Below are 23018 nucleotides of genomic sequence, written 5' to 3'. Positions count from 1 at the left end.
CAATTTTTTACAGGTATATGTATATGAATGCCTGAAAAGGGAAAAAAGAAAAGTAGTAAAGTTCGTATGTAAATTTTGTTTTTACTATTTTACCATCTGAAAAGGTAAAAACTGGAGAATTGGTAAACGAGATCACAATATTAGGTGTCGATTTTTCGTCATTAAATTCTGTCTCGTCACGATTTATTTTTTTTTTGCTTTTGATGTACTTGGTACGGCATTAGTTAATATTGACGAATTAGCTGAACATGGTGCCTCTCCTAAGAATATTGTTTTAACGGGGCTTTCACTTAGATCCTAAATATATGTGAAAAAGTATGAAATGAAAATGTAAATAAAGTATTAATAATAAAATACAAACGTGTGCACTATGGTCCAGCAGACCACTTTTTTGGGCCAAAATTAATAACTCGGGTAATTTAAATATATATCGACTTGAAACTTTACCAATCGTAATTTTGTACTTATAGAATGATACTGGATAGGAAACTATATTATATAGCTTATAGCTCATAGGAACGATAAAAGAATTTTTTGAGATTAATTTATAAAACTTTGGTTACTTAAAAATTATATAATTTTAACTAAATTCAAAATTTTTTATTGAAATCGGATAACGCATTCCTATAGTTTTCATTAAAAGGATCGAAATATTGTTCTGCAAGAATTGCATGAAAAAAATTGATTATAAACACTTTTTACGATATTAAATTTTGTTTTTACATTTGTCTTACCTGAATGACTATATTCGATCAATTTTATTGTATTTTTATCAGTTTTCTTTACTACAAATACAGTGTTACACATTTTTAGTGTCATTTTCATACGAAATGTTGTGATTTTTGATTTTTTTACCAGAACAACTTGAAATATTTCGTATTGCAAAACAAGTAGTTCAAATATCACTGATTCAATTAAAAAAAAAAAAAAAATTGGTTTAGTTCGGCATGTTTTTTTTCGAGTTTTCGATATTTTAAAATTGTAATTTTAACTCAATTCCACTCTAATTGTTAGCTTTAAACGTCTCGTCAGCGATAGTGGCGCCACCTATGAATATTTTGGGTATGCCAGGTTGGTCATTTTATTTCTAAATCATTAAGACCAAAATCACTTTATTTTGACCACTTTCAAAAAATGCGTTTTGACCAAGAAAAGTGGTCCGCTGGACCATAGTGGCCATAGTAGCCAAATTTGGAACTTTCTTGCACTAAGCAAGAAATATGTACATAGAGAAGTCAAACAGTACCAAAAAGTACTATCACAAAAACGGCTGAGCCTGGAACCCCAGAGCACCCGAACGATATGTCTAGAACCCCAGAGTGCGTTCGGCCTTTTCGAGTTCGAAGCATTCGCTCGAAACCAAGCACAAAAAGAATTCACTTTTCAGTCGCAGATCGACCGCGGAACGATGAGCAGGGGTGCGTTTCTTTGCGCTGTGCTCTCGTTTCTGTTGTTAATTTCCAATATATTGAATTGTTTTGATTTTGTAATGATAATTTACATATGTACATATATTATTTAAATTACTTCGCCACTCGAATTTGCTGCCGATTATAAAATACATTGCGTACATACATATAGGTGTTACCCAGGGAACACCACGAAGAGGCCATTGTAATAACAATGGGGCCATCAAAAGAGTCGACTTAAGATCCCCCACATAATTTTTCTGAGAGCCATACACTATTTTTCCTAAGCAGGATGAGCAGAAAATAATTCAAAATGTGCTTTCTGTGTTCATAACAATCATTATCCTTCGAATACCATTCTGAGTATTTTTCTTCGGTTTCCGCCTGTGCAATACATTTAACTGGTAAGGCTTCTTTTATATTTCTAGAATGAGGAAACTCTTCAAAAAATGTGTGAAATATATTATATTACCGCTTAATAAGTTAAAAAAAAATCGTCCTGTGGGGCTTTTAGTTTCAAGTTATTGTTTGTATTTCTGTAATTTTTGTTGAATAAAAATAGTTCGGATTGCTCAAAATGTACTAATTCATCTTTTGTGAGCATCTTGCAGGTATCGCTATTAAATTTCTGCTGTGATTTAAATAGCACAAATCCTGTAAAATATCTTAATGCGTTTTCACTTGCTACGCTCATGGCAAGGGTGGCGGTTTCGTTATTGTCCATAATTTCTATTTCGTCCGATTGTGCTTCAAAACAAATATCTATATCTTTATAATACACCTGTTCTTGGTCATTTAGATCGGCAGGCTGTTCCTCATTTACGTTTTCCACTGCATTAATGATCAATAAACTTTGTTGGGGTATTCACATTTTTTCAAATAGTGTTTCATTTCAATTATGTATTTTTCTGTGTCACTATTCTTCTGCATGGCGGCTTTGAAAGATTTTTACTATATATATTATTGCTATTTACTATATATATTTAGCGACTGTTTGGCTAAATACCTCCGCATCAGTTTTGCCAACTCTTCAGGTCATGAAAAAGCTAAACCAACCCTTGAAAAAAGCTAGAAAATTTTAATGATAGCTAAAAAACAACACTAGAGTAGTGAAACAATATTTTTCATTAATTATTTAAGTATTTTTGCCAACATATAAAGTTCTTCAATTACCTCCTCTTCTCCAGCTGAATTTGTGTATGTCTGGTTAGTTTCTATTTTTTTCAGGCATGCTGCTGGCACTTCATAATTGTGACAGCACTTATTTTCTCGGCGAAGTCCGTATCTACAAAAATGCAAGTTAATGTTATTAATAAACTAAAATATGAGTTGAGTATATGAAATACCTTATGTGTAAAATTTAGTTCAATGTTTGAACAGCCATTCTGTTTCTTAGCTTAGTTTTCACATTGTTCATTTGGCTGAATACTCTTTTCTCCTCTGCGTTCGACCATGGCAACGATAACAGGCTTACCGCAAATGATGCCAGTGCCGGAAATCTTTTGTTGCCTACTGCATCCGTATATTTCAAAACTTCGGCCCATTTCGGCTTCCATTTTATCAGATGGACGTTCTTATACTCAAACAAAATCTCTTCAATATTACTAGAATGGCAACTGAAAAAAAAAATCCAGCCAGAATATGTACGACTTATGTTTTAGAATTTTTAAGGGTTTAGTCCGGTTTAAGTTTAAATGGTAACATAAGCTCCTATGAGTTTGTAGGGCTGGACAGTCGTTAAGGACATGGGAGATAGATATCTTTTCGTTGGTACAGAGTTGGCACTGTTCGTTTGGTGGTTGTGAGAAGCGATGTTCGTGGTTGAGTCTGGTGTGGCCGAGTCGAAGACGGATTATTTTAGTGATCTCTCTTCTTGCTAGGTTGAAGGTTTGTGGGGTTTTTATGTAGTCAGCTACGCTTAGGGCTTCAGGGTTGATCTGTTGATACCACTGCGATGATTTCTGCAATATTTTTGGCTTGTATTTTAGCGTGTCGATTTTTATTTGTTTGTTAATGTCTCCACTGTTAACGTTTGATAGTAGTGGAGCGTTGGTCGCTTCTTTCGCTGTTGTATCGGCATTTTCGTTGCCTTTGATTCCGACGTGGCTGGGGACCCATAAGAGCTTGATTTTGTTTTATTAATATGATGCCCCGAGGGCTGCCCTCTATGCCGGCAGTTCCGGCAGTCCACCGGGTTCTGGCATTTCGCCGCAGTGTGCCCTATTTGTCCGCACTGGCGGCAGACATTCGCCTTCTGCCTGCACTCTCCGACCTTGTGGTCGAATCCGACGCACCTATGGCAGGCGTAGGTGCGAACCTGTGACCGGCATCTAAATGAGAACCACTTGATGTAGACCCTGCCTACATCGAGCTTCGCCATGCCCTGTCGTTCACCTCGGTCACAGACCAGGGCTTGGTCACCAGGTGGACAGCCTTTTTGTACTCTGCCGGAGACATCTCGTCATCAAAGTTGTTGTCTAGGAGCTCCTTCATGAACTCCTCGGGGCCAATACCGGTGTCCACGTCATATACGACCATTCTTGGCTTCTCCACGGCGTTCTTGGCCACATTCAGCCCCACTTCGGCGAACTTCTTTGAGTGCACGACCTTCTGCAGCTCTCCGACCGAGGGTGTGCGGATAATCGCACCACCGCCGCGTCGGAGCTCTCGCACTTCGTGCACCCTGACTCCAAGTGAAGGTGCCACCAGCACTTAATTTGCAAAAAATAATTGCAATTAATTGCAAAACGGGAATGTTTTCGACACGAATTTATACGCACAATATTCGCGGAGCACAACTCAACCGACTTGTCCAATTTATTTTAATTATTTCGCACAGAAACACAGTTTAACACTGACAGATAACGAGCGCACGGAAAAACACGTCCGTCGTTAATCCATTCATGCGCGTCATATGTTTATGATGTAATTCAATTTTTTACAGGTATATGTATATGAATGCCTGAAAAGGGAAAAAAGAAAAGTAGTAAAGTTCGTATGTAAATTTTGTTTTTACTATTTTACCATCTGAAAAGGTAAAAACTGGAGAATTGGTAAACGAGATCACAATATTAGGTGTCGATTTTTCGTCATTAAATTCTGTCTCGTCACGATTTATTTTTTTTTTGCTTTTGATGTACTTGGTACGGCATTAGTTAATATTGACGAATTAGCTGAACATGGTGCCTCTCCTAAGAATATTGTTTTAACGGGGCTTTCACTTAGATCCTAAATATATGTGAAAAAGTATGAAATGAAAATGTAAATAAAGTATTAATAATAAAATACAAACGTGTGCACTATGGTCCAGCAGACCACTTTTTTGGGCCAAAATTAATAACTCGGGTAATTTAAATATATATCGACTTGAAACTTTACCAATCGTAATTTTGTACTTATAGAATGATACTGGATAGGAAACTATATTATATAGCTTATAGCTCATAGGAACGATAAAAGAATTTTTTGAGATTAATTTATAAAACTTTGGTTACTTAAAAATTATATAATTTTAACTAAATTCAAAATTTTTTATTGAAATCGGATAACGCATTCCTATAGTTTTCATTAAAAGGATCGAAATATTGTTCTGCAAGAATTGCATGAAAAAAATTGATTATAAACACTTTTTACGATATTAAATTTTGTTTTTACATTTGTCTTACCTGAATGACTATATTCGATCAATTTTATTGTATTTTTATCAGTTTTCTTTACTACAAATACAGTGTTACACATTTTTAGTGTCATTTTCATACGAAATGTTGTGATTTTTGATTTTTTTTACCAGAACAACTTGAAATATTTCGTATTGCAAAACAAGTAGTTCAAATATCACTGATTCAATTAAAAAAAAAAAAAAAATTGGTTTAGTTCGGCATGTTTTTTTTCGAGTTTTCGATATTTTAAAATTGTAATTTTAACTCAATTCCACTCTAATTGTTGGCTTTAAACGTCTCGTCAGCGATAGTGGCGCCACCTATGAATATTTTGGGTATGCCAGGTTGGTCATTTTATTTCTAAATCATTAAGACCAAAATCACTTTATTTTGACCACTTTCAAAAAATGCGTTTTGACCAAGAAAAGTGGTCCGCTGGACCATAGTGGCCATAGTAGCCAAATTTGGAACTTTCTTGCACTAAGCAAGAAATATGTACATAGAGAAGTCAAACAGTACCAAAAAGTACTATCACAAAAACGGCTGAGCCTGGAACCCCAGAGCACCCGAACGATATGTCTAGAACCCCAGAGTGCGTTCGGCCTTTTCGAGTTCGAAGCATTCGCTCGAAACCAAGCACAAAAAGAATTCACTTTTCAGTCGCAGATCGACCGCGGAACGATGAGCAGGGGTGCGTTTCTTTGCGCTGTGCTCTCGTTTCTGTTGTTAATTTCCAATATATTGAATTGTTTTGATTTTGTAATGATAATTTACATATGTACATATATTATTTAAATTACTTCGCCACTCGAATTTGCTGCCGATTATAAAATACATTGCGTACATACATATAGGTGTTACCCAGGGAACACCACGAAGAGGCCATTGTAATAACAATGGGGCCATCAAAAGAGTCGACTTAAGATCCCCCACATAATTTTTCTGAGAGCCATACACTATTTTTCCTAAGCAGGATGAGCAGAAAATAATTCAAAATGTGCTTTCTGTGTTCATAACAATCATTATCCTTCGAATACCATTCTGAGTATTTTTCTTCGGTTTCCGCCTGTGCAATACATTTAACTGTTAAGGCTTCTTTTATATTTCTAGAATGAGGAAACTCTTCAAAAAATGTGTGAAATATATTATATTACCGCTTAATAAGTTAAAAAAAAATCGTCCTGTGGGGCTTTTAGTTTCAAGTTATTGTTTGTATTTCTGTAATTTTTGTTGAATAAAAATAGTTCGGATTGCTCAAAATGTACTAATTCATCTTTTGTGAGCATCTTGCAGGTATCGCTATTAAATTTCTGCTGTGATTTAAATAGCACAAATCCTGTAAAATATCTTAATGCGTTTTCACTTGCTACGCTCATGGCAAGGGTGGCGGTTTCGTTATTGTCCATAATTTCTATTTCGTCCGATTGTGCTTCAAAACAAATATCTATATCTTTATAATACACCTGTTCTTGGTCATTTAGATCGGCAGGCTGTTCCTCATTTACGTTTTCCACTGCATTAATGATCAATAAACTTTGTTGGGGTATTCACATTTTTTCAAATAGTGTGTCATTTCAATTATGTATTTTTCTGTGTCACTATTCTTCTGCATGGCGGCTTTGAAAGATTTTTACTATATATATTATTGCTATTTACTATATATATTTAGCGACTGTTTGGCTAAATACCTCCGCATCAGTGTTGCCAACTCTTCAGGTCATGAAAAAGCTAAACCAACCCTTGAAAAAAGCTAGAAAATTTTAATGATAGCTAAAAAACAACACTAGAGTAGTGAAACAATATTTTTCATTAATTATTTAAGTATTTTTGCCAACATATAAAGTTCTTCAATTACCTCCTCTTCTCCAGCTGAATTTGTGTATGTCTGGTTAGTTTCTATTTTTTTCAGGCATGCTGCTGGCACTTCATAATTGTGACAGCACTTATTTTCTTGGCGAAGTCCGTATCTACAAAAATGCAAGTTAATGTTATTAATAAACTAAAATATGAGTTGAGTATATGAAATACCTTATGTGTAAAATTTAGTTCAATGTTTGAACAGCCATTCTGTTTCTTAGCTTAGTTTTCACATTGTTCATTTGGCTGAATACTCTTTTCTCCTCTGCGTTCGACCATGGCAACGATAACAGGCTTACCGCAAATGATGCCAGTGCCGGAAATCTTTTGTTGCCTACTGCATCCGTATATTTCAAAACTTCGGCCCATTTCGGCTTCCATTTTATCAGATGGACGTTCTTATACTCAAACAAAATCTCTTCAATATTACTAGAATGGCAACTGAAAAAAAAAATCCAGCCAGAATATGTACGACTTATGTTTTAGAATTTTTAAGGGTTTAGTCCGGTTTAAGTTTAAATGGTAACATAAGCTCCTATGAGTTTGTAGGGCTGGACAGTCGTTAAGGACATGGGAGATAGATATCTTTTCGTTGGTACAGAGTTGGCACTGTTCGTTTGGTGGTTGTGAGAAGCGATGTTCGTGGTTGAGTCTGGTGTGGCCGAGTCGAAGACGGATTATTTTAGTGATCTCTCTTCTTGCTAGGTTGAAGGTTTGTGGGGTTTTTATGTAGTCAGCTACGCTTAGGGCTTCAGGGTTGATCTGTTGATACCACTGCGATGATTTCTGCAATATTTTTGGCTTGTATTTTAGCGTGTCGATTTTTATTTGTTTGTTAATGTCTCCACTGTTAACGTTTGATAGTAGTGGAGCGTTGGTCGCTTCTTTCGCTGTTGTATCGGCATTTTCGTTGCCTTTGATTCCGACGTGGCTGGGGACCCATAAGAGCTTGATTTTGTTTTATTAATATGATGCCCCGAGGGCTGCCCTCTATGCCGGCAGTTCCGGCAGTCCACCGGGTTCTGGCATTTCGCCGCAGTGTGCCCTATTTGTCCGCACTGGCGGCAGACATTCGCCTTCTGCCTGCACTCTCCGACCTTGTGGTCGAATCCGACGCACCTATGGCAGGCGTAGGTGCGAACCTGTGACCGGCATCTAAATGAGAACCACTTGATGTAGACCCTGCCTACATCGAGCTTCGCCATGCCCTGTCGTTCACCTCGGTCACAGACCAGGGCTTGGTCACCAGGTGGACAGCCTTTTTGTACTCTGCCGGAGACATCTCGTCATCAAAGTTGTTGTCTAGGAGCTCCTTCATGAACTCCTCGGGGCCAATACCGGTGTCCACGTCATATACGACCATTCTTGGCTTCTCCACGGCGTTCTTGGCCACATTCAGCCCCACTTCGGCGAACTTCTTTGAGTGCACGACCTTCTGCAGCTCTCCGACCGAGGGTGTGCGGATAATCGCACCACCGCCGCGTCGGAGCTCTCGCACTTCGTGCACCCTGACTCCAAGTGAAGGTGCCACCAGCACTTAATTTGCAAAAAATAATTGCAATTAATTGCAAAACGGGAATGTTTTCGACACGAATTTATACGCACAATATTCGCGGAGCACAACTCAACCGACTTGTCCAATTTATTTTAATTATTTCGCACAGAAACACAGTTTAACACTGACAGATAACGAGCGCACGGAAAAACACGTCCGTCGTTAATCCATTCATGCGCGTCATATGTTTATGATGTAATTCAATTTTTTACAGGTATATGTATATGAATGCCTGAAAAGGGAAAAGTAAAGTAGTAAAGTAACTATGTAAATTATATGTTTTTACTATTTTACCATCTGAAAAGGTAAAAACTGGAGAATTGGTAAACGAGATCACAATATTAGGTGTCGAAGAAGTAAAAGTGTCCTCGGTATCAATTTTCGATACTTCCAAAATAGCTCTTTGAATTTTTCTGCAAAGCTTAATTCTATTTTGGTGTGATTTCTACATTCTGAGCTCAGCTGCAACGAAATCTAACAACTGATGGTCATCCGCTGGCTTATCAAGTAAAGCGCTTACCTTTTTAATAAGCAGATCTTCGTCATTAAATTCTGTCTCGTCACGATTTATTTTTTTTGTTGCTTTGGATGTACTTGGTACGGCATTAGTTATTATTGACGAATTAGCTGAACATGGTGCCTCTCCTAATAATATTGTTTTAACGGAGCTTTCACTTAGATCCTAAATATATGTGAAAAAGTATGAAATGAAAATGTAAATAAAGTATTAATAATAAAATACAAACGTGTGCACTATGGTCCAGCAGACCACTTTTTTGGGCCAAAATTAATAACTCGGGTAATTTAAATATATATCGACTTGAAACTTTACCAATCGTAATTTTGTACTTATAGAATGATACTGGATAGGAAACTATATCATATAGCTTATAGCTCATAGGAACGATAAAAGAATTTTTTGAGATTAATTTATAAAACTTTGGTTATTTAAAAATTATATAATTTTAACTAAATTCAAAATTTTTTATTGAAATCGGATAACGAATTCCTATAGTTTTCATTAAAAGAATAGAAATATTGTTCTGCATGAATTGCATGAAAAAAATTGATTATAAACACTTTTTACTATATTAAATTTTGTTTTTACATTTGTCTTACCTGAATGACTATATTCGATCTATTTTATTGTATTTTTATAAGGTTTTCTTTACTACAAATACAGTGTTACACATTTTTAGTGTAATTTTCATACAAAATGTTGTGATTTTTGCATGCAAATTCCAAGAAATGTGGTCAAAAGTGGTATTTCTCACTATATACAAATGAACAAGTATAAAATTCCCTACAAATCCCAATAAGTCCCAAGGTGGGACTAGGTGAGACTCACTTTGTATAGCTCTTCAAAATTAAGTTTTCAAAGAAAAGATACATTTTTCAAGACATATTTTAATATCAAATTACAAACATACCAGAACAACTTGAAATATTTCCTATTGCAAAACAAGTAGTTCAAATATCACTGATTCAATTAAAAAAAAAAATTGGTTTAGTTCGGCATGTTTTTTTCGAGTTTTCGATATTTTAAAATTGTAATTTTAACTCAAATCCACTCTAACTGTTGGCTTTAAACGACTCGTCAGCGATAGTGGCGCCACCTATGAATATTTTGGGTATGCCACGTTGGTCATTTTATTTCTAATTCATTAAGACCAAAATCACTTTATTTTGACCACTTTCAAAAAATGCGTTTTGACCAAGAAAAGTGGTCCGCTGGACCATAGTGGCCATAGTAGCCAATTGTGGAACTTTCTTGCTAAAATTTTTAAGAATAATAGCACTAAGCAAGAAATATGTACACAGAGAAGAACTGTTGTACCAAAAAGTACTATCACAAAAACGGCTGAGCCTGGAACCCCAGAGCACCCGAACGATATGTCTAGAACCCCAGAGTGCGTTCGGCCTTTTCGAGTTCGAAGCATTCGCTCGAAACCAAGCACAAAAAGAATTCACTTTTCAGTCGCAGATCGACCGCGGAACGATGAGCAGGGGTGCGTTTCTTTGCGCTGTGCTCTCGTTTCTGTTGTTAATTTCCAATATATTGAATTGTTTTGATTTTGTAATGATAATTTACATACATATATTATTTAAATTACTTCGCCGCTCGAATTTGCTGCCGATTATAAAATACATTGCGTACATACATATAGGTGTTACCCAGGGAACACCACGAAGAGGCCATTGTAATAACAATGGGGCCATCAAAAGAGTCGACTTAAGATCCCCCACATAATTTTTCTGAGAGCCATACACTATTTTTCCTAAGCAGGATGAGCAGAAAATAATTCAAAATGTGCTTTCTGTGTTCATAACAATCATTATCCTTCGAATACCATTCTGAGTATTTTTCTTCGGTTTCCGCCTGTGCAATACATTTAATTGTTAAGGCTTCTTTTATATTTCTAGAATGAGGAAATATATTATATTGCCGCTTAATAAGTTAAAAAAAATCGTCCTGTGGGGCTTTTAGTTTCAAATTATTGTTTGTATTTCTGTAATTTATGTTGAATAAAAATAGTTCGGATTGCTCAAAATTTACCAATTCATCTTTTGTGAGCATCTTGCAGGTATCGCAATTAAATTTCTGCTGTGATTTAAATAGCACAAATCCTGTAAAATATCTTAATGCGTTTTCACTTGCTACGCTCATGGCAAGGGTGGCGGTTTCGTTATTGTCCATAATTTCTATTTCGTCCGATTGTGCTTCAAAACAAATATCTATATCTTTATAATACACCTGTTCTTGGTCATTTAGATCGGCGGGCTGTTCCTCATTTACGTTTTCCACTGCATTAATGATCATTTCATCATCATCTGGCTCGCAGTTTCCAGTGGTTCATTTAGAAGAGATAACCTTCATTGACAACATCTTTGAAATTATGGCATTGAACTCAAATAGCATTGGATTGTTGTTTGTACCGCCTCTACTTCTTATTAAATAAAATAAGTGCTCCAGAGCATCCTGATTAAGACGGGACAATATCAGAAAATATACATTGCCTTCACTCCAGACATCTTGCGCAAGCATTAAAACTGAATTTTTGGAAAGAATTAATCCGTCTATACAATAAACTTTGTTGGGGTATTTACATTTTTTCAAATAGTGTTTCATTTCAATTATGTATTTTTCTGTGTCACTATTCTTCTGCATGGCGGCTTTGAAAGATTTTTACTATATATATTATTGCTATTTACTATATATATTTAGCGACTGTTTGGCTAAATACCTCCGCATCAGTGTTGCCAACTCTTCAGGTCATGAAAAAGCTAAACCAACCCTTGAAAAAAGCTAGAAAATTTTAATGATAGCTAAAAAACAACACTAGAGTAGTGAAACAATATTTTTCATTAATTATTTAAGTATTTTTGCCAACATATAAAGTTCTTCAATTACCTCCTCTTCTCCAGCTGAATTTGTGTATATCTGGTTAGTTTCTATTTTTTTCAGGCATGCTGCTGGCACTTCATAATTGTGACAGCACTTATTTTCTCGGCGAAGTCCGTATCTACAAAAATGCAAGTTAATGTTATTAATAATCTAAAATATGAGTTGAGATAAAATACCTTATGTGTACAATTAAGTTCAATGTTTGAACAGCCATTCTGTTTCTAAGCTTAGTTTTTACATTGTTCATTTGGCTGAATACTCTTTCCTCCTCTGCGTTCGACCATGGCAACGATAACAGGCTTACCGCAAATGATGCCAGTGCCGGAAATCTTTTGTTGCCTACTGCATCCGTATATTTCAAAACTTCGGCCCATTTCGGCTTCCATTTTATCAGATGGACGTTCTTATACTCAAACAAAATCTCTTCAATATTACTAGAATGGCAACTGAAAAAAAAATCCAGCCAGAATATGTACTACTTATCTTTTAGAATTTTTAAGGGTTTAGTCCGGTTTAAGTTTAAATGGTAACATAAGCTCCCCTCGATTGCATGCTTCTAGACAACTGCTGCACCACTTTTACCTAAACTTACTAATAAAGCAGAAAAAAATTAAAAACATTAAGATATTGATATCAATGAGTAGGTAAATTTCGAAAAAGTTTGCAGAAAAACCGAGACTGAAAAGCCTCAGAACACCAGTGGGCCAAACACAATTTTTACAAACATACCGGTGTACCCCCGGGATTTCCGTGCCCATGGGTACCTTGTGGTAGCGGAGCTTCTCGCATGTGGCATGTTGCAGCTCGAATTTTTGAAAAGCCCGCAATGTATTTCCAAATGAGAAGTAATTCTCAATTCGCTCTAACCGTCAGATTTTGAGAAATTCAAGTGTTTCGCTTTTCCGACCTCATTCACAAACACTGCCTTCGTAATATTTCCATATTTCGACGCTAACTTTTGAAAATTCCAAGAGATAGGAAAAAATAATCTCTAATTTCGAATTAAATCTTAGTTAGATCAAATCGTCGGATTTTGAGAAATCATTTCTTTTTCCAACTCATTCATATCGATAGGGCCGCTTTCCACACCCCATCGATGAAAAGCCCGGCAGAAAATATTCCGATTGGCCATTTAAACAATTGTATAATATATGCATGCCCCATGAATGGAATAGACATTCCAAGCATTTCAGTATTGTAAATATTATATATTGTATATAATATATAAAGTATATATTTCGATATATCGATAGGGCCGCTTCCCACACCCTATCGATAAATAAGCCGGGAACTAAATTCCGGTAAATCCAATTTTTTACGAACTAAGCACGCGCTTTAAAGTAAGCGCACAATATTCTTTATAAAATGTAGCTTATTTTAATTTTTTTTTTTTTTTTCAAAAAATGAACTTCTATTTCTTTGGCGGCAGTCAGACTGGGTGCGGTGGTGGCGACGGCGGTCTCCCAGGACGAGGTGGTGGCGGCTGCGGTCGACGAGGTGGAGGCGGCGGAGTCCCTGGACGCGGTGGAGGAGGCGGAGCACTTGAAGGTGGACGCGGTGGCCTTAACAGGCAACAAAGGCAGGCATATGCCTTCAGAATATCACAGAGTTACGCAAAAGACGACCAACGCCGTGTTCGGCTTGGAATTATGCAGGTGCTCCGTCCTTTGCCGGAAGGGGAGCCTCCGTCGCAGCAGATGCCGGCCGATCAGGAGCAGCAGCAGCAACAACAGCAGCAGCCGGTGGAGGAGGAAAAATGAAATAAAAATAAAATGTCCCCCAATTAAATACATCGGAATTGTTTGGTGTTTTGTTTTACATAAATCTTGCATAAGAAATGTCAAAAAATTTTTATAAATAAGTGCTTTTGTTCATGATAGTAAACCTATAAACAAAGTATTCGCAATGAATGAGCCTTTAATTAAATTAGATGAAGTTCAGAAAAACTTAGAGCCTAAATGCATAATAGATATACTTAAATTTAACTTTTTGTTAGTCGGTAGACATTAGGTAAAGGCCTCATTTCAGCTCCAAATGAATACTAGCTAGAAGTAAATCCGCAACATCCGTTCCTTCCGACTTGGCGTTCAGTTACTTCCCTCGTCCGTATCCGCTTTAAATTCTGTGGCGGACGGGTCTCGGGGAAGATTATTTTGTCCGCTGCGCTGAAATGTATGCTGCAACTTCCGTCAGTGGCACGAGGCCAAGTCGAACTTCAATCATTGATTGACATTAAGCGGTGGGTGATTGGACGTTCGACACAAACAAATGGCCAACACGAAACATGAAACGTGGCAGTGCACTCTGGGCCATCGTTGGCAATCGAGTTCAGCGCATGTGGATGCCGTTTAAGCCATGACGAAGTCCAAAGCGCCGACCAACTTAAACTACACGTGCATTATAATGCAATTCACATTTTTGTTTTCAACAGATTTTCATCAAATTTTAGATATAGCCCTTTTTATTATTCTTGAATTTGGATTTTCATTTCATGAAAATAGCGCTTTTTATAATTTGGACGCTGATACGGTCTATCCCTGGTGTTTTGACCTTAAGTTGATTTCTAGCGTTAGTTGTAGGGTAAGGGGGGATGAGTTGTGTGTTAAATATTGGTTTAGCTTTCCTTTGTGAGATCTGAGTGTTTTTGTTGTTTTTAATTGTGTTTTAATACATAACTTTATTTATTAAAAAAAAAATATATATAAAACTTTATTATTTCATTTTCAGGGCCAAAATTAATTTTTTAAGAGATGCTTTAAGACAGTCTATTGAGACTGGGGCTATAGGCATATCAGGGAATTTATCAAATAGCGATTTTAATGCTATTTTCACAATATATAAACAAATATCTAAAGTTAATGACGGTTGGTTTGAAAGCAAGAGTACGACTCATAAATGGAGCAAACTTGTATTTCAAAGTTATAAACGCGTCCTTAAAGATTCTAATATAAAAGAACCATCCCCAGCTTCATCGCAAAAAGATGAAATAGAAGCAAGTGCTGATCCCGTTTTTACTATTTTAAAAGGCCACACTGAAGCTCTAGAAAATCTTTCAAGTAGTATAGTTTCAATTTCCCCACCCAACCCGATAGAAGAAAGCCTTATTGAAGCGAGATTAAAATGTCTTCGCAAGGCATGTCGAGGGACATGTCTGAGGGAGACTTTTTACTCAATAAATAATGCATGCTCCATAAATTTTAAGTCGATAAGACTTAATCAAACATCGTTTGTGGCCTATGCGTATTGCTCAGATCCTTCTTGTAATTTTTACATGTTCAAAGGGTCTTCTAGTGAATCAGTTAAGTTTTTTCGAATAATTTAAACTTGACACATTCCATAAAATCAAAGAAAACAACTTAGTGTAGGGCCATAAATCGGTATCTTGCCAAGCAAGAAATAAAGGGCTGCACTGCTCTTAAATACAGGAATAAACTATTATAAAGCCAGTACAAATAGGGCATTAATTGGTTGATAATTTATTATATTATAGAAACCTCGTTTCAGAAGAAAATGCAAAAGAGGACTTTGAAAAAGATCGCTTCAAAGATGCATTTGACATGAAATGCAACAATTTTGGACATTATATTCAGCACCTATCAACTAGGTTTGAGCTGTACTTATGGAACAAAGACCACATCCGTCTGTTCCTCAGCCGCATCAAAAAGGATACGTTGCATATAGATGCAACAGGATCTGTTGTGCAGCCAATGAAATTTGTAGGGAAAAGAATTTTTCTCTAATTATTGGTGGCACATATTCCAGAGCAACACATCGTGTATCCCGTGCCCAATTCTATTTTGTCGAACCATTCCGCCTATGATATTGGCCTTTTTCTATGCGAGCTTAATAGGTTTTCTCGACAAAATAAATTCAATAACAGATGTCAGCTTTGTGATCATCCAAGCGGTTCTAAGGGAATTTAATAACTTGGATAGCATACAACAGCTTGTGTTTTAATTTTGTGTATCAAAAAAGAGAGACATTTCCGACAGTATGCGTTCAGTTTTGCACGAGCCACTATGCAAAAATAATGTGTTCAGACATTGACAAAACTGATGGGTTGTCAAATGTTGCATTAAGAGATTTCTTAAGAAATGCCCTAGGCCTGGCTTATAATATAGTTACTGTTAGTGAATTAGAAAAATGGTTCTTTAATATAGTAACTATTCTTTTATCTCCAGTTATAAACCACAAGGTACGTGAGGCTAATTCATACTTATTAGGAAGTACCTCGATGGCTTTTGATTTGAGAGAGCATGAGACAAATGCCAAGCCAATTCGAAAGAATATTGACTACACACTTAAAACCATTGCTGGTAAAAGTGAATTTTATAAACGATTCGAAATAATGAAGTCTCAAGTATTAGAGATAAGTTTATCATTCTATCATCCCAAAATGTCAGAAATTATTTTAGGAAAATGTATTGTTTATGCGCCATTTTGGACCAATGTAATGGGAATTTTTATTGATTTTAGCAATAAAAGACCCAGTAATGGTCCTGTAGAGTCTCTATTTAAGACACTGAAACACAGTGTGATAAAAAATAAGCAGGGGCTGAGACTAGGAAGATTCATTCGTAAAATGAATGATTTTTCCAATTCTGTGGTGTGGCAAGTTGAACTTGCACATCCAGAATTTTCTCGATCCCCTTTGATTCATGGTACGGTTATTAAGGCAAAACCAAGAAAGTTTGTTAAAAAAAAAGGAATATACAGTCGATATGTTGTCAAATAAAAAATTGTCAACTGTCAAGGAAAGTTGGCAAAAAAAAGGTAACAAGAAACTAAAGATAGGGTTATTCAAAAGAGATTTTTCAGGGCTAAATACAGTCTGTAAATTACAATTAAATAACCCGTATGTTTAAAATGGTGGAAAACTTCAAAAATGTTTTTACAAAAATGTTTGAATCAAGGCCTTTTTTGACGAAAAATAAAAGTTTTTACGTTCTTAATTCTAAGACTCTGTTTCGGTCTGTACATACAATGAATTTAAATCAATTTGTGTATCACCTCGAATTAGTTGATATATTAACACTACAGAACAAAAAGTGGCTCTATAATTTTGTATTAGATGCCGCTTTAACTGCTATTATTTATATGTTAAATGACGCTACATTCATTAACCTTCCGTGTCAACTTAATGATTATGGTTTTCAGAATGAGACTAAAATTAAAATAGCTTATGATGAATCAGCTGGTCATTTAATTATTCCTCACTGTTACCAAAATCATTTTGGTATATGATTTGTAGATATAATTAAACAAGAGATTATGTATTTAGATCCTTTCGCTCAAACAACAATGGCCGAAAAATGTATAATATATTACAAAGATATGTTAGACCGTATAAGCAATATGATATGAATATTTGAATGAATATTTGCGTCCCTATATAAAACGATACTCAAAAAGACGAGTACAATTGTGGCATTCTTATATTGCAGTTTGCAAAATGCTACATGCTGAATACCTCCATGACAAATTTGCAGGCAGCATTTTTGTTTAGAAAGGAATTTGACCTTGCTGATATTTGCTTGCATTGTGGCAAGCATTCATTCGATTCTTGTCTTTCATGTAACACATGTGGACGAACAATTTGTGGTCAATGTGTTTCCCAAAATTACACATCTACATCTATATTTAATACTTGTCTAATATGCAAAGCAACTTAGGCTGTAATAAATCAATGTAATCAATATAACAATTTAACAAAAAAATATATAAAAAATGAAAAGGAGTGTTCCTTTGTATACAGAAATATATATGAAATGAAAAGGAGTATGAACACATATCTGGCATACGAATTCTGCGTTTTCATAACGTCAGCCGACTAAAGAATGTATCTGTACAACAGTTTTTTTAAGCAGTGAATTCCTGGCTTTTTCCCATCCTTTGCATTCGAAAATGTTGAAGGGTATAGAAAAAACAAAGCTTCAGGAGCAGCTCAAGTTCAACCTCCGTTCACAAAGGAGGATCTTTTCGAAGCCTTTGCCGTAGACTTACTGGAGGCAAAGGAAGCAATGAATCACTTTGAGGGATTCAATAACGACGGATCCTTCTGATTCACCTCCTTCACTGAGGAATGTTTTTTCTGAGGGCTTTCGGGAAGTTTCGGGTCAGAAGCGAGATAACTCATCCTACCGGCAAGGGATTCTTTTAGGTACTGCTTTCGTATATGTTACGCACGTACTATAGATTCAAAGTCAGCAATATCAATATAATCCCGCCAACTGCATCAACACTATTATCACAATCAACTCAGCCCCCGAAATGACTTTAAGACTTATCCAGAAGAGTATTTGGATGCTCCAATTAAATATAATGAATTGAACATTAATTGCGCAAACTTTTCGTAACTATAGGTTTTCATGTTTACTTGTGAAAATCAAGAAGCAGGAATATACCACCTCCAGCTCCATAAAAATATGAAATTTTTTGGGTGACACAAGAGAACTTCGATGACCTGATTAAGAACATCGAGGAAGGAAGCTCAGTTTCCATAAACTGTAAAATTGTATTTTTTTTCTCAAAAAGGGGAAGTTTAAAATAAATATTCCAATATATTAAGTTTCAAAATTTTTTTGCACAAAAGCCTACACTGAAATACTTCTGGACATCAAAAATGTTTTTTAATCCAGGAATGTCAGTTGTTTGCACACAACTATTTCAACGATATTGATATCAATGAGATAATGAATTCCAAAAAGGAAACCCGAGACTAAAAAGCCTCTGGACACCGGAGGGCCAAACACAATTTTTACAAACATACCGGTGTACCCCCGGGATTTCCGTCGCCCATGGGTACCTTGTGGTAGCGGAGCTCCTCGCATGTGCCATGTTGCAACTAGAATTTTTGAAAAGCCGCAATGTATGCGAAATCTTTTCAAATGAGAAGTAAACTTTATTGGAGCAAATGAAATAATTTTTACGGGACTTGAGACAAATTTTCTTCTTGTCAGGAAACCAAAATATAAATGTATTTATTATTTTAACAAGTAGTATATAATTTAATTTTTTATTCATTTCGTAATTAAGGCACTAATTCGAATAAAATACAGTTTCTAAATGCTAAAAACTGAATTTACTATTCTTTTATACTGGGTTTGAAAGTATTTCTCATTTGGATATATTAAAAAAAAAACATGTGAAAAATCGTGTTTTCACGGATTTCTTAATATCTCGGCTAATCGAACGCGTGCAGCAATACCCGATACGCCAAAATAAAGGACATTTATTGTAGTTTACCCTACCAAGTTTCAATTTCTTCAAACCGTCAGTTTTTGAGCAAATTGCATTACAGTGATCTAACCTCGGGGTCGGCTCCATACAAAATAGGGCATCAAAAGTTGTAAGGCTTATAACTTCGATTTACGAACGCGTGCACGTATGCACGGTATATAGGCTTACTAGGGGAAGATTAACGAATATTTGGTGAAAATTTCAATTGTTTTTAACTGTCAGATTTCGAGAAAATCAAATAACAGTGAGTGGTGTATTTGGGCTGATATCTAAGGCGCGAACTATGAAAATGGAACCAGCAGAGAACCACTCGATGAACACGTTAATAAATACTAAAATCCATAAATTTTGTTGAATAAAATATTAAGAAACGAATTTGGTAGGATTTTCATCAAAATCTGGGATGACCTATTTCGTTCTTTTTAAATTATTTTAGTATATACCACTGCGGAATGTATGCCCCTCTCCGACAAGGAAAATCTACGCTAACTTTTACAAAAATCTTACTCGCTAAGATGAACGCGTGCAAGCTTGCACGGTATCCCAAACGATAGGGAAAAATATTCTCTAATTTAGAATTAAATCTTAATTCGCTCTAACCGTCAGATTTTGAGAAATTCAAGTGTTTCGCTTTTCCGACCTCATTCACATCACTGCCTTCAGAATATTTCCATATTTCGACGCTAACTTCTGAAAAATTCTTACTCCGTTAAATAAAAAAGCGTGCAAACTTGGACGGTATCCCACAAGATAGGGAAAACTATTCTCTAATTTCGAATTAAATCTTAATTCGCTCTAACCGTCAGATTTTGAGAAATCAGCGTTTTCTTTTTCCAACTCATTCATATCGATAGGGCCGGTTCCCACACCCAATCGATGAATAAGCCGGGAACTAAATTCCGGTAAATCCAATTTTTTACGAACTAAGCACGCGTTTTAAAGTAAGCGAACAATATTTTTTATAAAATGTAGTTTATTTTAATTTTTTTTCTTTTTCAGAAAATGAACTTATATTTCTTTGGCGGCAGTCAGACGAGGTGCGGTGGTGGCGACGTCGGTCTCCCAGGGCGAGGTGGAGGCGGCGGAGTCCCTGGACGCGGTGGAGGAGGCGGAGCACTTGAAGGTGGACGCGGTGGCCTTAACAGGCAACAAAGGCAGGCATATGCCTTCAGGATTTTACAGAGTTACGCAAGAGACGACCAACGCCGTGTTCGGCTTGGAATTATGCAGGTGCTCCGTCCTTTTCCGGAAGGGGAGCCTCCGTCGCAGCAGATGCCGGCCGATCAGGAGCAGCAGCAGCAACAACAGCAGCAGCCGGTGGAGGAGGAAAAATAAATATATATAATATAATAAATAATAAATAAATTAAATAAAAATAAAATGTCCCCCCATTAAATGCATCGGATATTTTTTTGTGTTTTTTGGGTTACATAAATCTTGCATAAGAAATGTCAAAAAATGTTTATAAATAAGTGCTTTTGTTCATGATAGTAAACCTATAAACAAAGTATTCGCAATGAATGAGCCTTTAATTAAATTAGATGAAGTTCAGAAAAACTTAGAGCCTAAATGCGTAATAGATATACTTAAATTCAACTGTTTGTTAGTCGGTAGACATTAGGTAAAGGCCTCATTTCAGCTCCAAATTAATACTAGCTAGAGGTAAATCCGCAACATCCGTTCCTTCCGACTTGGCGTCCAGTTACTCCCCTCGTCCGTATCCACGTCGGAGATATTTTTCAATTTCGTGCTTCCTTTTTTGTTGGTACTATTGCATCAGAGTTGCGTTTACCTTCCTTAAATAGGTTAACTTGGTTTGCAACTGCAATTTCATTAGGGCTGGTAGAATCAATAAGATCTTGTACCTTTCTTCTTTTGGTGCGATCGCAGCAATCCTCGAATTTTTTTTTGTGGTTTCCCAGGCTTAGATGAAAGAGAAATTTCTTGCAATACCGTGTTTGGTAAATTCAAATTACTATTCAACCATAATTTTTTTTTTTAAAACCTTTCCTCATAACAATAACATTGATTCCATTTTATTTCAAATTGTAAACACAGATTTTTTAGAAAAGCCTATAAGTCTTTTTTAGAGCCTTCAGAAAATTAACTAACGGATGATAATCCAAAAAAAAGGTCATAAATTGCATCCAAACGCTTGTTCTTATCATTTGCAATCCAAATATCACAAATTTGTTTTTTCGTTAGTTTGGTAGACATTTTGAAAAATAAAAAAAAAAAGTGTATGGGTGCTGCAAAAATACGCACGACTTTTCAACTGAATGTAAGAGCCAGCACTGCAATCTACTTATTCTGAAAGTTTCGAGCTCAAACTTTAATAAGAAACTATTTTTTTTCTCCTTTAAACACAAAAGTCAATGGAAAAAAACCAACGAAAAAGATGTGTTGCTTAGATAAGGATTGAGCTTAAAGTACCGTTTGAATAAAGCTCTAATTTTGCTTATTGTACCTTCATGAAACTATGAACAAAAGAAATGCAGAAAAAAACAATTTGATTTCGACCTTCGCAGAATATCAGTACTTGAATAAAACGGAATTTTACAGTTTTGCAATGAGTGAGAAACAGATTTCGCTCAGTACCTTCTTTTTGTATTTTTAATTTAAATATAGTGCGACGACTAGAAAAATTGTTTATATAATAATTATATACATTTAATTAAGTATTAAAAAAAAAAATTTGGGCGTATTTGGCGAAAGTTGAAAAATTTATTTTTGTACAGCTAAATTGTAAAAATCCCACAGTGTGCGTCATGATCTCGGTCCGCAAGCATACTCCTCACCATTCCTCGCAATGCTCTCCTTCCCGGTTAGCGGCACACGTTTCTCGGAAAGCCATTCAGAAAGCCCCTCCATCGTCAGGTTGAGTATCTCAGCGTATTTCATCATAATATTGCTTTTGGCGAACCCCACACCTGATTTGTAAACTCTACGGACTTTTATTTAATTGAAACTACGCGGGATGGTTTAAAATTAACAATCTTTAATATTTGCACTTATTGTCCATGGCGTCTCCTTTTCTAAAGTGACCGTCCACTGGCGTCACTTAAAATCTAGCTTTTACATCGACGGCTTATCGATATACTTAACGATATCTTATAATAATATGGTTACACTAGGGCGCGTAAATACGATGTTTACAATAGTTAATATTGAATTACTTACATTGCGCCTGAGTTTTTCAAGGTAATTAAAAAACTCCACGCCTACACCAACAAGCTCCGTTGGAGTTTCCCCACGCAGTTTGTCCCAAGTAAGGCACTTTATTGAATTAATTGTGAAATTCCGTTCTTAATTTTTTATTAGGTTAAGAATATAAATCTATATAAATACCTTTAAGTAAACAAGAATAATAAACTTACCTTCAAAAATGTTCAGCAACACACCCCTTTTAATTTTTTTAAAAATTGCTCGATGAATTTTTACACGCAACTTAACACTTTGATCTTTTTAAACGCACTGAAAACTCGAAGCTATCCCTTACCTTTTACACGAACTGAAAACTCGAAGCCCTCCCGAAGTTTCTTCGAAAAAGAATACCGAAAATATCTTCTCCGTCATTCTCCTGCCTTCCCCTTTTAAACTTAATTCTGTGTCTTGTAGGTTTAGGGCGAATTCGACATGGTTACACGAAAAATTGACCTGCGCGTATATTGAGAAAGAAGCTAAATAAACAAAATCAGGAAAAATCGACCTAGATTTTAGAAAAAAATGTAAATTAACTCTAAAAAATGGTGTTAATGGTGGCTTGTCTTGTCTTTTCTTAGTTTAAGGGCGAATTTTTTTAGGGCGATTTTTCTTAAATCTAGACAAATATTTTATGAGTGCAGACCTTTTTAATAGTTTTGACAATTTTTTTTTAAGAGTATAAGTTTGCC

The 23018-nt window shown here is 35.8% G+C and overlaps 1 protein-coding gene across 1 annotated transcript; it reads left to right on the top strand.

The window, feature by feature from the left end:
- The first annotated feature begins 20011 nt into the window (after positions 1-20011).
- Positions 20012-20460, top strand: LOC147643099 (uncharacterized). Its single transcript, XM_086836884.1, has 2 exons — positions 20012-20066; positions 20125-20460. The coding sequence occupies exon 2, from the start codon at positions 20128-20130 to the stop codon at positions 20458-20460; it is 333 nt and encodes a 110-aa protein (XP_086693010.1). The 5' UTR covers positions 20012-20066; positions 20125-20127.
- The last annotated feature ends 2558 nt before the right edge of the window (positions 20461-23018 follow it).

This window comes from Drosophila serrata, unplaced genomic scaffold, assembly GCF_035046125.1.
Source record: "Drosophila serrata isolate PLE 108 unplaced genomic scaffold, ASM3504612v1 contig_293, whole genome shotgun sequence".
Taxonomy (NCBI): domain Eukaryota; kingdom Metazoa; phylum Arthropoda; class Insecta; order Diptera; family Drosophilidae; genus Drosophila; species Drosophila serrata.
The sequence above is the reverse complement of the archived record's forward strand: the minus strand, read 5'-3'. Positions and strand labels throughout refer to the sequence as shown.